Source organism: Scyliorhinus canicula, chromosome 8 (assembly GCF_902713615.1).
Source record: "Scyliorhinus canicula chromosome 8, sScyCan1.1, whole genome shotgun sequence".
Classification (NCBI taxonomy): Eukaryota; Metazoa; Chordata; class Chondrichthyes; order Carcharhiniformes; family Scyliorhinidae; genus Scyliorhinus; species Scyliorhinus canicula.
Window position 1 is genome coordinate 188,414,737 of NC_052153.1, and position 15,079 is coordinate 188,429,815.

The following is a 15,079-nucleotide window of genomic DNA, read 5'->3' on the forward strand; positions in this document are numbered from 1 at the left end:
GTTTCTGTGCTGTAATTTGAAATTAATGAAATTAAATGAATGAAAACGAAATTAATTTATCCCAGTCTCACTGGGAAAACACCCAGGGGTGTTTTTAGTTCAGCCTTTACCAAAACAACGTATGCTAATGGGCGGCACGGTAGCATAGTGGTTAGCACTGTTGCTTCACAGTGCCAGAGTCCCAGTTTCAATTCCTGGCTTGGATCACTGTCTGTGTGGAGTCTGCACGTTCTCCCCGTGTCTGTGTGGGTTTCCTCCGGGTGCTCCGCCCCCACAAGTCCTGAAAGACGTGCTTGTTGGGTGAATTGGACATTCTGAATTCTCCCTCTGTGTACCCGAACAGGCACCGGAATGTGGGGACTAGGGGCTTTTCACAGTAACTTCATTGCAGTGTGAAATGTAAGCCTACTTGTGACAATAATAAAGATTATTATTATTAATTGCATGAATTTCAAGGCAAGGGCATTTACTGTAACCACACATTGTATGCAGCCCTGTTGTTTTTTGCAACAAAGCATTGGCTACACTCCTCAATCTGGATGCAACGCGAACCCGCTTACTCCACACACACACACACTGCACTGAGATGTTGCAAACCCAGGCTAGCTGCTGCGAAATGGAAACTGCTTGCAAATTCGCCCAGCCGTCAAACGCATGCGTTGGGAGGTTTTTTTTTCAAACAAGGGTGAAATATGACACCGCTTCCTGATTTCCCTTCTTTCCCCCTCTTTCAAAACCTAGCTCGAAAAGCCCAAATCCAGAGCAGCCCCGACTGGGAAAGAAGCGAGCGGGAATTCCAGCCGGAGCAGAGGGAAGGAGCTTCGCCCTGTCCCCGGGGAGCTGTCAGGAAGGAGCTGGATCCAGGTACCACCCACCCTCATCATCACCCCCAATGTGAGAGACAGAGGGAGCTGGGCCAGCCTCCCGTTCCCCAGGGGCGGACAGGCAGCCCCCACCGGCTCGGGGGCTCTGCCTCCTGCCCTCAGAAATCAATCACATTGTCAATTTCTTATCCCAAACTACTTCATTGGCTGTCTGACGCTCTGAGACATCCTGTGGTCATGGGAGCGCTATGTAAATATCATTCATCATTCTTTCCACCCTTTCCCTTCATCTATCCTTCCTTTCAATCTTTCCTTCATTTATTTTATCTTTCATTTCCTCCTTCCTTTTGTGAACACGATTTCATCCATACAGCACTGAAGTTATTCGGAGAGATCTAAAGTCTTTTTGATTTGGCTTGGCAATTTTATTTCCCCTTTTCTTCCTCGTTGGGAATCTCCTTAGACAAGCCAGAGAGTTTTACAGCACAAAAAGAGGCCCTTCGGCCCACCGTGTCCGTGCTGGCCGGTTAGCATTTATCTATTCGAATCCCGGGCGGGGCGGGGTGGTGGCCTGTTTGGGGGGGGGGGGGGGTCCTCCGATGTGGCCTGGCCCATGTTCAGGGCCCACCGATCGGCCCCTCTGGCTGGCGGCCTCCTTTCTTCCGCGCCGGCCCCTGTAGCCCTGCGCCATGTTGCGTCGGGGCTGGCGGGTTGAAGGAAGCCACTGCGCATGCGCGCGTTGGTGCTGGTGCCAGTGCGGATCCCGCGGCGCCCAGTTCACGTCGGGATCAGCAGCTGGAGCCGCGTGAACGGCTCCAGTGCCGTGCTGGCCCCCCGTAGGGGCCAGAATTGCTCATCCTGAGGCTGCGTTGACGCCGTTGAGAAGCGCGATGGCGTTTCCGACGACGTCAACACGTAGCTTCAGGATCACAGAATCCCGCCCCCCCCCATTCCGCAGCACTTGGTTCGTAGCCTTTGGCATTTCAAGTGGTCATCTAAATGCTTCGAGGGTTCCCGCCTCTACCACCCTTTTGGGCAGTTCTGGGTGAAAAGGTTCACCCTCAAATCCCCTCTCAACCTCTTACCCTTATCTTAAATCTCTCCTCCCTGGTTATTGATCATTCCACTAAGGGAAAAGCTCCTTCCTTTCTATATCCATCATAATCTTGTACACCTCGATCAGGTCCCCCCTCAGTCTTCTCTGCTCGAAGGAAAACAACCCCAGCCTAACCAGCCTCTCTTGATACCCTCCAGCCCTGGCCACATCCTGGTGAATCTCCTCTCTAGTGCAATCCTTCCTATAATGTGGCGACCTGAACTGCACACCGTACTCCAGCTGTGGCTTAATGAGGGTTTTATACAGCTCCATCATAACCTCCCTGTTCTTATATTCTATGCCTCAGCTATATGCCATCTTAAGCACCTTGCCTACCTGTCTGCTGCCTTCAGGGACTTATGGACGTGCACCACAAGGTCCTCTGTACTTCCTGGTGTTCATTGTATATTCCCTTGTCCTGCCAAAGTGCATCACCTCGCACTTTTCAGGGTTAAATTCCATTTGCCACTGTTCTGCCCATCTGACCAGTCATAAAAAAACAAATGTAAATCACCACCCTCTGCCTCCTGTCACTGAGTCAATGTTAGATACAATTTGCCAAATTGCCCTGGATCCCATGGACTCTTCCCTTCTTGATCAGTCTCCCATGCGAGACCTTGTCAAAGATTACACCTGTCTTCATCTAAACACCTTGAAAAACTCAATCAAATTTGTGGGACATGATCTCCCCCCGGCCAAAGGCATACTGGCTATCCATGTTTAATCCTTGGCACGAAGTGGAACTTAATTCTGTTCCTGAGAATTGTTTTCAATAATTTCCCTCCCATTGATATGAGGCTCAGTGGCCCGTAATTACCTGTTTTATCCCTACTTCCCTTCTTGAAGCGCTACTACATTAGTTGTCTTCTAGTCCTCTGGCATCTCTCCTGTGGCCAGAGAGGAGATGGAAGTTAGCATCAGAGCCCCTGTAATCTCCTTACTCGCCTCCCACAGCAGCCTGGGATCTTTCTCATCTGGGGGTGGGAATGTATTGACCTTCAAGCCTTCTAAAACCTCTATTACCTCCTCCCCCCAATGTTAATTTGTTCAATAGCCCCCTCCATGATTTGTACTCCTCCATCGTCCTTCTCCACAGTGAACACAGATGCAAAAACCTTATTTAAACCCTCCCCTCGGTCTTCCAGCTCGCCATGCAGGTTGCCACTTTGGTCCCTAAGGCTCCCTACTCTTTCCCTGTTCCCCTTAATATTCACCTGAGGAAGGGGCAGTGCTCCGAAAGCTCGTGTTTGAAACAAACTTGTTGGACTTTAACCTGGTGTTGTAAGACTTCTTACTGCCCTTAATAGAAAACACCTCAGGAGTTTCCTTTATTTTGCCATAATTTTGTCATGCCCGCTCTTTGCTCTCCTATCCCCCCATGCTCCATTTATACTCCTCTAGGGCTTCCACTGTTTTGAGCCCCCTGTATCTGTACTAAGCCTTCCTTTCTTTCCTTATCCTTGACATCCAGGGTTCTCTTTTTGACCCCACCCTTTACTTTTACGGGGACATGTTGGCGTTGTACTTTCCTTTTAGATTGACTCCCACTGTTCTGATCTGGATTTTCCTACAAGTAGCTAGGGGCTGGTTTAGCACAGTGGGCTAAATAGCTGGCTTGCAATGCAATGCAGAACAAGGCAGCAGTGCGGGTTCAATTCCCGTACCAGCCTCCCCGAACAGGCGCCGGAATGTGGCGACTAGGGGCTTTTCACAGTAACTTCACTGAAGCCTACTTGTGACAATACGTGATTATTATTATTATTATTATTATTATTACTGCTCTACCAGTCTGCTTTGGCCATATCCTGTCTTATATTAAAATCGGCCTTTGGGCGGATTTACTGATCAACCCACCGCTTGTTTTTTGGCGGTAGAGGCGGCCCGGCAGCAGGATTTTCTGGTCCCGCCGTTGTGAGCGGGACTTTCCATTGACTGCACCCCTCGTCGTCAGGAAGTCCATGTGCCATCGGTGGGACCGGAATATCACGCCGGCTTGAACAGCCTGTAAATTCTGCCCATTATTCCTGGTCAATCTTTGTCCTTTTCCATAACCACCTTAAATCTTACTGAGTTATGGTCACTATCACCAAAATGCTCCCCCACTGACACTTCCGCCACCTGCCCGCCTTCATTCCTCAAAATTAGATGCTGGCCAAGGCACGGCCAAGTATTTTCTGATCCATGATGGGTAGTGTCAGTGTCAGTAGGCTGCTTGACTGGTCTGTCAAAAGGGCCGTCAAAATGTTATGTTTTGGGACGTGCTGCCTCGAAACGTGTTGGAAGCATGTTCAGTAATAACTTTCAAAAGGGCGTTAGATAAATGGTTGAAGGGGAACATTTTTGCAAGGCTATGGCCAAAGATCAGACCGGTAGGATGGACCTTTTCAAAGAACCAGCACAGGCACAATGGAAGGTTCTATGAACGGCAATGCTCCAATTTCACCCTGAAGTCAGACCTGGCCATTATGACGCAGTTGCCCATTGTGTGAACATGCTGAGCCCTTGAAGAAACCACCCAGAGATGACAGACCTGTGTTCCAGTGTGGAGTCTCAAGCAAACATAAACAGCAACGTTCAGGTGACTGTTTGGAGCTTGAGCTTCAAGCCTCCTATTCTGCTTATCAATCATCTCTCTCCTCGCTGATCATCATTAATGGCTCTCTGATTTCTGAAACATTAATATTTATTTTCCTCCTACTCATTGTCAGATTCCTCCCCTGGGCAGACTTGAAATGAAATGAAGTGAAAATCGCTTATTGTCACGAGTAGGCTTCAATGAATTTACGGTGAAAAGCCCCTAGTCGCCACATTCCAGCGCCTGTTCGGGGAGGCTGGTATGGGAATCGAAGTGTGCTGCTGGCCTGCTTTCAAAGCCAGCGATTTAGCCCTGTGCTAAACAGCCCCTTGACCTATCTCTACCCCCCGCCCTGACTCTGATCCTGATCCTCCCTGGGCAGACTGAAACATTTCACTAACCCCTCTCTAACCCCAATCTTCCACTGGCCAGATTTAGACTTTTCTCGACCCCCTTTCTGTGCTTTGCCTGTTCTCCACCTGTGATTGCATAATCCCCCAGCTACTCCATAAACTCCTGCTCCACACCCTCTGTTCAACTACTTCGCTGCAAATTTATAAAGCAGTCTTTCTCAACAAGCTGTTTGCTGTAACAGCTTCATAGGGTAATTAAGAGTAGGAGAAGGCCATTCAGCCCCACAACCTTGTTTTATCCTGTTCATTCAGATCATGGCTGATATGAACCTTAATTTGATTTCCCACCATGATCATGAATCCATATCATGCAGTACTGGATTTTATGCCCCCCCCCCCCCCCCCCCCCCCCCCCCCCCCCCCGCCCCCGCCCGTCCTTCAAACCGGCTGAGCATAAAATCCAACCCTCTAGTGCAAAGTGAACACTTGACAGGGCTGACAATGTCCATGAGATAAGATGTTCTATCTAAGCCCCAGTTATTCTCTCAAGTCAACAAGATGAAAAAAGATGGTTAAAAAGTTCCATGAGAGGGCAGCACGGCGGCGCAGTGGTTAGCACTGCTGCCTCACGGCGCCGAGATCCCAGGTTCGATCCCGGCTCTGGGTCACTGTCCGTGTGGAGTTCGCACATTCTCCCCGTGTCTGCGTGGGTTTCGCTCCCACAACCCAAAGATGTGCAGGCTAGGTGGATTGGCCACGCTAAATTGCCCCTTAATTGGAAAAATGAATCGGGTACTCTAAACTTAAAAGAAAAGTTCCATGACACTTTTCAAAGATTAATTCTTCCTGGTGTCCTAGCCAATATTTATCCCTCAACTTGCATCACTAAACACCAGAGGAAATAGGAACAGGAGTTGGCCATTCGGCCCCTCGAGTCTGCACTGCCATTCAATAGGATATTATCTGATCCGACATTCCTCATGTTCACCTTCCTGCCCTTTCCCTGTAACTCTTGATTCCCTTCCTGATCAAGAATCTGTCGATCTCAGCCTTAAATAGACACAAGGACTCTGACCTCACAGCTCTCTGTGACAAGGCGTTCCAAAGACTCACAACCAAGACTCAAGAGAGGTGACTTCATAGAGGTGTACAAGGTGATGAGAGGTATGGATAGAGTGGATAGCCAGAGACTTTTCCCCAGGGTGGAAATGGCTGTCTCGAGGGGACATTATTTCAAGGTGATTGGTGGAAGGTATAGGGGAGATGTCAGAGGTAGGTTCTTTACACAGAGAGTGGTGGGTGTGTGAAATGCACTGCCAGCAGAGGTGGTGGAGTCAGAGTTATTAGGAACATTGAAGCAACTCTTGGACAGGCACATGGACAGCAGTAAATTGAAGGGGTGTAGGTTAGGTTGATCTGAGATTAGGATAAATGGTCGGCACACATTGTGGGCTGCAGGGCCTGTACTGTGCTGTACTGTTCTATGTTCTAACCCTGTGAGAGAAGAAATTCCTCCACATATCAGTCTTGAATTGGCACCTCTTTATTCTGAAACTATGGTCTGAGACTCTTCCATGGGGGGAAACATCCGCTCAGCATTTACCCTGTCCAAGCCCCTGAAGCATCCTCTATGTTTCAATGAGATCACCTCTCATTCTTCTAAATTCCAATGAGTAGACTTGAAACCTGTTTAACCTTTGCTCATAAGACAATCGCTCTGTACCGGGGTAATCGTGGCGAAACTTCTCTGAACTGCCTCGAATGAAATATAGGGTGAGATCTACCAGCCATGTTCTACTTGAACAGGCTGGTAGATGGCAGGTGAAGCCTCCTGGGGGCTTCCTGGCAGCGAATGCGCCTCACGAGTCCTACCCAGATCTCACGAGGCATCGAGATCAGGATTCTGCCCATAATGGGCGTGACCAAGCCGCGCTCGCCTAAATAAATCTACTAAGGCCTACTCACGTGGGATCCACCAGCCTCCCGGCATCTAGCGGCAGGATGTTGACCTCCTTTTCAGCGGGGATGTCAAAATTTGCTTTGTGGGGAGGAGGGGGCCTGCTGGAGGTATTTAAGGGTTGCCTGCTTAAAATGGTGCCCCGTTCCTGGAATTTGAAAGGAATACGGAGTGGTCTCCACCATGCACGGCCAAGGACTGTGACTGGCACCCGGGCACCACTCCTAGCGGCAACGGAGACTAGTCCCGATTCTCCGCTGGCACTTAAACCCCGGGACGGAGAATCCCGGCCTATACACATCCTTGGAGGAGGTACAGTATGGGGCTATCTCAACGCACGAGGAACAATGATTGATTAACCCATGGCTGGTTTGAACTCAGGGTTACACTGAAGTTAATTTGTATTTGGAGATGTAATGAAAGAAAGAACTTGGGGAAAATAGGACTAGGATGTGTAGGCCACTCAGCCCCTCTTGACCCCATTTACCTGCCCTGATTCCGTAACCCATGATAATCTTACTCCGCAAAAATCCTGCAATCTCAGTTTTGAATGTTTTAATTGACCCTGCCGCATCCGCAGCTTTATGGAGGGGGAACCTCCAGTTTTCCATTACCTGTACCGGCCTCCCTGGACAGGTGCCGGAATGTGGCGACTAGGGGCTTTTCACACATAACTTCATTGAAGCCTACTTGTGACAAGCGATTATTATTATTACCCTTTGTTTGACAAAGTGCTTCCTAACATCTGGAAGTTATCCATGAATCTAATTTTTACGATTATGCTCCCCGCCCCTCCCAAAACACTCTACAGCCAATTAAGTACCTATTGAAGTGTAGCCACTGTTGTAAGGTAGGAAATGTATGTACACAGCAAGATCCCACAATAATCTGGTTTTAGTGATGTTGGTTAAGGGATAAATATTGGACAGGACACTGGGCTAACCCCTTTGAAATTGATGTGGAGATGCCGGCGTTGGACTGGGGTGAGCACAGTAAGAAGTCTTACAGCAGTAGGTTAAAGTCCAACAGGTTTGTTTCAAACACTAGCTTTCGGAGCGCAGCTCCTTCCACAGGAAGGAGAAAGGAGCAGTGCTCCGAAAGCTAGTGATTCGAAACAAACCTGTTGGACTTTAACCTGGTGTTGTAAGACTTCTTACTGTCCTTTAAAATTGTGGAATCTTTTGACATCAAACTTAGTTTAACAACTCATTTGAAAAATAGCACCTCCGACAGCCAGGATTTTGTGCTCTGAGGTGGGGCTGGAACCCACAACCTCTGATTCAGGAGGTGAGAGTACTACAAGCTCTGTCACAGCTGGCAACTAAGAAGGAAAGTCCTCCTGAAAAATTGCTGATTTAGGTGAAGATTTGTCTATTGGAAAGAGTCCATAGATTAAAGATATCCATATTGCTTTAGTTAAAGTTCAGCTGATCACTCTGCACCTTGTAGTTGGTTGCGCAAGCTAATTGAAGTTGCCGTTGGGAGAGTGTTGTCAAATTCCTATTGGGTGCTGCCGTTGGAATTGAACGCGATGACTCAGTAGTTTGGCTGTGTTTCCTTGCCCACTCTCCGACCCTGAGGGAAGGTGAAATTGGAAACTCCAAGGAGGGGAGAAGTATGAGAAACTTGTGTTTTTTGCTTTTTCTCAGAGCTGCTGTAAGCCATGGAGAGAAGGGGGAAGCCGAGCCCTGGTCAAGAAAGCAGTGAGGCCAAGAGTGAGCCCACCAGCCAAGATGGATCCTCGCACACCATTACCATTGTTTTCCTGACGCTCCTCATTGACCTGCTTGGGTTTACTCTGATCCTACCACTTCTGCCTTCTATACTGGATTATTATGGCAAGACTGACCATGTGAGTGCAAATGAGAATTATCACAGTGTCCCACAATATATGGGAACAAGAAATGTCATAACAAATAAATATATGCGATCTAAGTGTAGTGGTTAGTTGATTGTCATCAGCAATAAGAGGTGTTATCGGTAGAGAAACACATTGTGAGTTATACGCCAGAATTTAGCACATTTAACACGGAAATTATTCATTATAGATAGAAGCACTGAATACAAAAGCATAGAAGTTATGCTAAGACTTTATGAATGTAGAAATTCAGGAAGGATGGGACAAAATTAGTGGTGAATAATTTGTCGTAAACCTTTATGAGTCACGATCGAGTGTTATGTTCAATTTAGAAAGACTGGCAAGGCTTTGGAGAGGTTGTAGAAGAGATTTACTGGAATAGCACCAAGTTTGAGGGACTCCAGTTATTTAGAGGGGATTTCTTAAAAAAAAAAGAGACACACCATCAAAACTTTTCATCTTGACTCATCAGGACAGACACAAGAATAGCAAATTTAAAAGGCAACAACAAATTATGCTGCCTGGGAAAAGAATGCTGACTGACTGGCCAATGGACCCTGCATCCGCCATGGCAGTGTCTTGACCAATCAGAGTCCACTTGCCAACCAACCAGCATCCTTTTCCATGGCAGTATAAATTGTTGTTCCCTTTGAAATTTGGTATTCTTGCGCCTGTCCTGACAGTTTCAGCAGCGTGTCTCTTTTTCCAGCAACACTCAGGTTCTGTGCCACCAAACAACTATTTTGAGGCAGTGGAGATGCTGAGCTTGTTCTCCTTGGAGCAGAGGGAAGTCAAGAAGAGATTTAATAGAGGTGTTCTTCCAAAGAACTGGCAGGGACACAATGGACCAGATGTCCCCCTCCTCTTTGGTACAAGTCTGTGCTTTGACCTGAGTTCATCAAGGTGAAAGCCCTGAATATTGCCCATTTATAACAATTATTTTTATCCCATCCTGCCTGAATCTCTACACTCAGTGGATATCATAGAATCATAGAATTTACAGTGCAGAAGGAGGCCATTCGGCCCATCGAGTCTGCACCTGCTCTTTGAAAGAGCACCCTACCCAAGCCCACACCTCCACCCCATCCCCATAACCCAGTAACCCCACCCAACACGAAGGGCAATTTTGGACATTAAGGGGCAATTTAGCATGGCCAATCCACCTAACCTGCACATCTTTGGACTGTGGGAGGAAACGGAGCACTCGGAGGAAATCCACCCACACACGGGGAGAACCAGCAGACTCCGCACAGACAGTGACCCAAGCCGGGAATCGAACCTGGGACCCTGGAGCAGTTGTGAAGCAATTGTGCTAACCACTATGCTACCGTGCTGCCCATAAACCTCTCTTAAAACCTGCTTTGTTTTTCTGCCTACCGGCCACTGTGAAATGAAATGAAAATCGCTTATTGTCACGGGTAGGCTTCAAATAAAGTTACTGTCAAAAGCCCCTAGTCGCCACATTCCGGCGCCTGTTCGGGGAGACGTGATTAGACGTATGGATCCCATAGATTCAAAAATATTCAATGATAATTATTTCTATTTGAAAACAGATTGCGCATCATAGAGAGACCTGAAGAAAATTAGTCAGGAAAGCTATGATTTTTTGATTTTTTTTGGAAATAATTTTTATTGAAATTTTTGAAAAATGTATAACAACAAAACAATAATAATAACAATAATAAACACCCCCCGGACCCGTAACAACGCATATAATGAGCCCCCCCACCCCCCCCCCCCCAAACCCGATGAACAACAAATAAATTTAAAATAAATTAAATTAACATAAACAATACCCCCCTGAACACTCCCCCCCCCGGGTTGCCGCTGCTGCTGACCTAGTTTCTCGTTGAGCCAGAAAGTCGAGGAAAGGCTGCCACCGCCTAAAGAACCCTTGTACCGACCCCCTCAGGGCGAATTCGACCTTCTCCAGCTTAATGAATCCCGCCATGTCATTGATCCAGGTCTCCACGCTTGGGGGTCTCGCATCTTTCCATTGCAACAAGATCCTCCGCCGGGCTACTAGGGACGCAAAGGCCAAAACACCGGCCTCTTTCGCCTCCTGCACTCCCAGCTCCACCCCAACCCCAAATATCGCGAGTCCCCAGCCTGGCTTGACCCTGGACCCTGCCACCCTCGCCACCGTCCTCGCCACCCCCTGCCAGAATTCCCCCAGTGCCGGGCATGCCCAAAACATATGGGCATGATTCGCTGGGCTCCCCGAACACCTAATGCACCTGTCCTCACCCCCAAAAAACTTGCTCATCCTCGTCCCGGACATGTGAGCCCTGTGCAGTACCTTGAACTGGATGAGGCTAAGCCTCGCACATGAAGAGGAGGAGTTCACCCTCTCCAGGGCGTTTGCCCATGTCCCCTCCTCACTTTGCTCCTCCAGCTCCACTTCCCACTTAGCCTTCAGCTCCTCTATCGACGCCTCCTCCACCTCCTGCATCACCTGGTAGATGTCAGACACCTTCTGATCCCCGACCCACACCCCCGAAAGCACCCTATCCCTTACCCCCCACGGGGGCAGCAAAGGAAACCCCTCCACCTGCCGCCTAGCAAGCGCCTTGACCTGAAGGTACCTGAACATATTCCCCAGGGGGAGCTCAAACTTCTCCTCCAGCTCACCCAGGCTCGCAAACCTCCCGTCAATAAACAGGTCTCCCAGCTTCCTAATGCCCGCCCTGTGCTAGCCCAGGAATCCGCCATCAATGTTCCCTGGGACAAACCGGTGGTTCCCCCGCAGCGGGGTCTCCACCGAGCCCCCCACTTCCCCCCTGTGTCGCCTCCACTGCCCCCAAATCTTGAGGGTGGCCGCCACCACCGGGCACGTGGTGTACCTCGTTGGAGGGAGCGGCAACGGCGCCGTTACTAGTGCCTTCAGGCTCATGCCTCCGCAGGACGCCATCTCCATCCTTTTCCATGCTGCCCCCTCCCCATCCATTACCCACTTGCGTACCATCGAGACATTAGCCGCCCAATAGTACCCAGAGAGGTTGGGCAGCGCCAGCCCCCCTCTATCCCTGCCCCGCTCCAAAAAGACCCTCCTCACCCTCGGAGTCCCATGCGCCCAAACAAATCCTGTGATGCTGCTGTTCACCCCACTAAAAAAGGCCCTCGGAATAAGGATGGGGAGGCACTGGAACAAAAACAAAAACCTCGGGAGCACTGTCATTTTAACGGACTGTACTCTACCCGCCAACGACAGCGGCAGCATGTCCCACCTTTTGAACTCCTCCTCCATCTGCTCCACCAACCTAGTAAAATTGAGCTTGTGCAGAGTCCCCCAGCTCCTAGCCACCTGAACCCCCAGGTAACTAAAACTCCTCACTGCCCTTTTTAGCGGGAGCCTACCAATCCCCTCCTCCTGATCTCCCGGGTGTACAACAAACAGCTCACTCTTGCCCAGGTTCAACTTATAGCCCGAGAAACTTCGAAACTCAGCAAGAATCTCCATCACATCCGGCATTCCCCCCACCGGGTCTGCTACATATAGCAACAAATCATCTGCATAAAGTGACACTCGGTGCTCCTCCCCACCCCACACCAGACCCCTCCACCTCCCCGACTCCCTGAGCGCCATGGCCAGAGGCTCAATTGCCAACGCAAAAAGCAAGGGGGACAGGGGGCACCCCTGCCTCGTCCCACGGTAGAGCCTGAAGTACTCGGACCTCCTCCCATTTGTCGCTACACTCGCCATCGGGGCCTCGTACAGCAACCTCACTCATTTAATAAACCCCACCCCAAACCCGAACCTCTCCTACACCTCCCACAAGTACCCCCACTCAACCCTATCAAAGGCCTTCTCCGCATCTAATGCCACCACAATCTCCGCCTCTCCTTCTGCCGCCGGCATCATTATCACATTTAGCAGCCTTCGCACGTTAGTGTTCAGCTGCCTCCCCTTCACAAATCCCGTCTGATCTTCATGTATCACCCCCGGCACACAGTCCTCGACTCTAGTGGCCAAGATCTTTGCCAGCAACTTGGCGTCCACGTTCAACAGTGAAATTGGCCGATATGATCCACACTGCAAGGGGTCCTTATCTCGCTTCAGGATCAGGGAAATCAGCACCCGTGACATCGTCGGGGGCAAAACTCCCCCTCCCATGCCTCGTTAAAGGTCCGAACCAACAGGGGGCCCAACAGGTCCGCGTATCTTTTATAAAATTCAACCGGGAACCCAGTTGTTGATGACTGCACAATGTTCAGCACCATTCGCAACTCCACAGATAATGAAGCAGTTTATGTTCAAATGCCTTTGCGACCCACGCCGGCCGACCTTCATGACACACGGCAAGTCTACTTACCTTTAATGCAAAATGGGTGCCTGCTTGGTCCTCACGATCTCACTTGAAACAGGTTGACAGGCGGAGAGGACAATGTGCAACTCAGGTGCAGATTTCAGCCAGTTCCTTTGTGCCGTCTTCAGCTTTGTGAGAACAGAAAATCCAACCTCGCACATGTCGGTCGTCGTGAAGGGCAGTAATAACAAAATGCTTGTTTTACTCAGCACTGGATACTCCTGGGAGATGCTACTCCAGAGTCCTGACAGTCTTATGGGCTTTCACAGGTCAGGTACCGCAGCTTAGTCTTTTCATTTCGAGTCAGCTGTGAGATAACAACTGACTTTGGGATCTCAAGCTCAAAAGGAATTTTTCACCCACCACTTCTCTTTCAAACACTGAAACTTCTCTCATTTGCCAGTACTCCCTGCTTGTAACACACATGGGCTTTGCATCCTTACTTGCATTGGCATAATTGACAAAACCGCACTTCAAGAAATCATCTTTATACTGCCTTGTTCCCGAGTCAACTTTTTTCTTTGTCGGCTGTTAACCAGGGGCTCAGGAGCTCTGTGCAGAGCTAACACTAAGACTACTCTGTCCTGCCCTGGACTCTCCCGGGCAGCTCTCTCCAGCAGATTCAGTTGTGGGATCCTGTCCAGTAGTTACACTGCCTCTTTGTGTCTCTGGCCCTCTCTTACTTGTACAAAAATGATTCATCTTCACAGTCCTCTTGCCTTGCCTGCCAGCGGGCAGAAAATGGAAGAAGTTCTCCTCTGTGATTTGGTGCCGAAAGCACATACAGGGCGCTTGATGTCAAGTGTAGCACCAGGGCGCGTGACCTGCTCATTGCTGCCGCTTGCGGCCGGAAAGCTGCACACAGCTTCATTTCCTTATTGTTTTGAAGGCTGCCATTCTCAATAAAAATGCCGGTTGATGCCGCTGGCCGCTTCCCCCGCGATCGGGGCCACCAGCTGGTCACGACCCGCACTTTGAAAATCCCTGATCTAAATGGCAGCAGATACATGGGAATACCACCACCGGCAAGTCAAAACACCATTGTGACTTGGAAGTGTTCCTTCACTGGGTCAAAACCCTGGAACTCCCTCCCTAACAGCACAGTGGGTGCACCTACACCACATGGATTGCAGCGGTTCAAGAAGACAGCTCACCACCACCTTCGCGAGGGCAATTAGGGGTGCCAAATAAATGCGTGACCGAGCCAGCGACTCCCTCGTCTCTGGAATTAATTTTGAAAGTGCTTTTAAACGGTAGCACATGGGAGAGAGAAAGGAATAGAAAGATAACGTTGATGGGGTTAGATGAAGAAAGGATGGGAGGCAGTGGTACGGAGGTATTATCACTGGACTAGTAATCTAGAGACCCCAGAGAAATGCTCCCCGTTCAAATCCCACCATGGCCGATGGTGAAATTTGAATTGAATAAAATCTGGAATCACGGAAGTCCATGAAACCATTGTCCTTTTTAAAAAAATTTAGAGTGGCCAATTCATTTTTCCAATTAAGGGGCAATTTAGCTTGGCCAATCCACCTAGCCTGCACATCTTTGGGTTGTGGGGGTGAAACCCACGCAAACACGGGGAGAATGTGCAAACTCCACACGGACAGTGACCCAGAGCCGGGATCGAACCTGGGACCTCGGCGCCGTGAGGCAGCAGGGCTAACCCACTGCGCCACCGTGCTGCCCAATGAAACCATTGTCGATGGTTGCGAAAATTCATCTGGTTCTCCTTTAGGGAAGGTAATCGGCCATCCTTACCTGGTCTGGCCTACATGTGACTCCAGACCCACAGCAATGTGGTTGAGTCTTCAAATGCCCTCTGAAATGGCCGAGCGAGCCACTCAGTTCAAGGGTAATTGGGCTTGAAAAACAAATGCTGGCCCAGCCAGTGCTGCCCACCTCTCACATGAACAGATTTTGTAAAAGGAAGCCTGGTGGGGAACATAAACACCGGCATGGGCCAAATTGCCTGTTTTTGTGCTGTAAATACTTTGTCATTCTTTGCAACATTCTCTCAGCTGACTCTCCAGTTTGCTCGAGTACCTGCTCATTCAAATGCTAGTCTTTTACTCCCCCCCCCCCCTTTGTTTTCAAAACACCCTCAAA

The 15,079-nt window shown here is 49.4% G+C and overlaps 1 protein-coding gene across 2 annotated transcripts in view; it reads left to right on the top strand.

The window, feature by feature from the left end:
* The first annotated feature begins 686 nt into the window (after window positions 1-686).
* The window catches only part of mfsd10 (major facilitator superfamily domain containing 10), a 65,740-nt gene continuing 51,347 nt past the window's right edge, over window positions 687-15,079 (top strand). Inside the window, exons 1-2 of one of the 2 annotated variants that reach the window (XM_038805869.1) lie at window positions 687-864; window positions 8,455-8,657. In XM_038805869.1, coding sequence (XP_038661797.1) covers window positions 8,469-8,657 — 189 coding nt within the window. In that variant the 5' untranslated portion in view covers window positions 687-864; window positions 8,455-8,468. Of the gene's footprint in view, window positions 865-4,203; window positions 4,499-8,454; window positions 8,658-15,079 lie in introns of those variants that run through there. The other variant, XM_038805870.1, reaches the window with a different exon arrangement.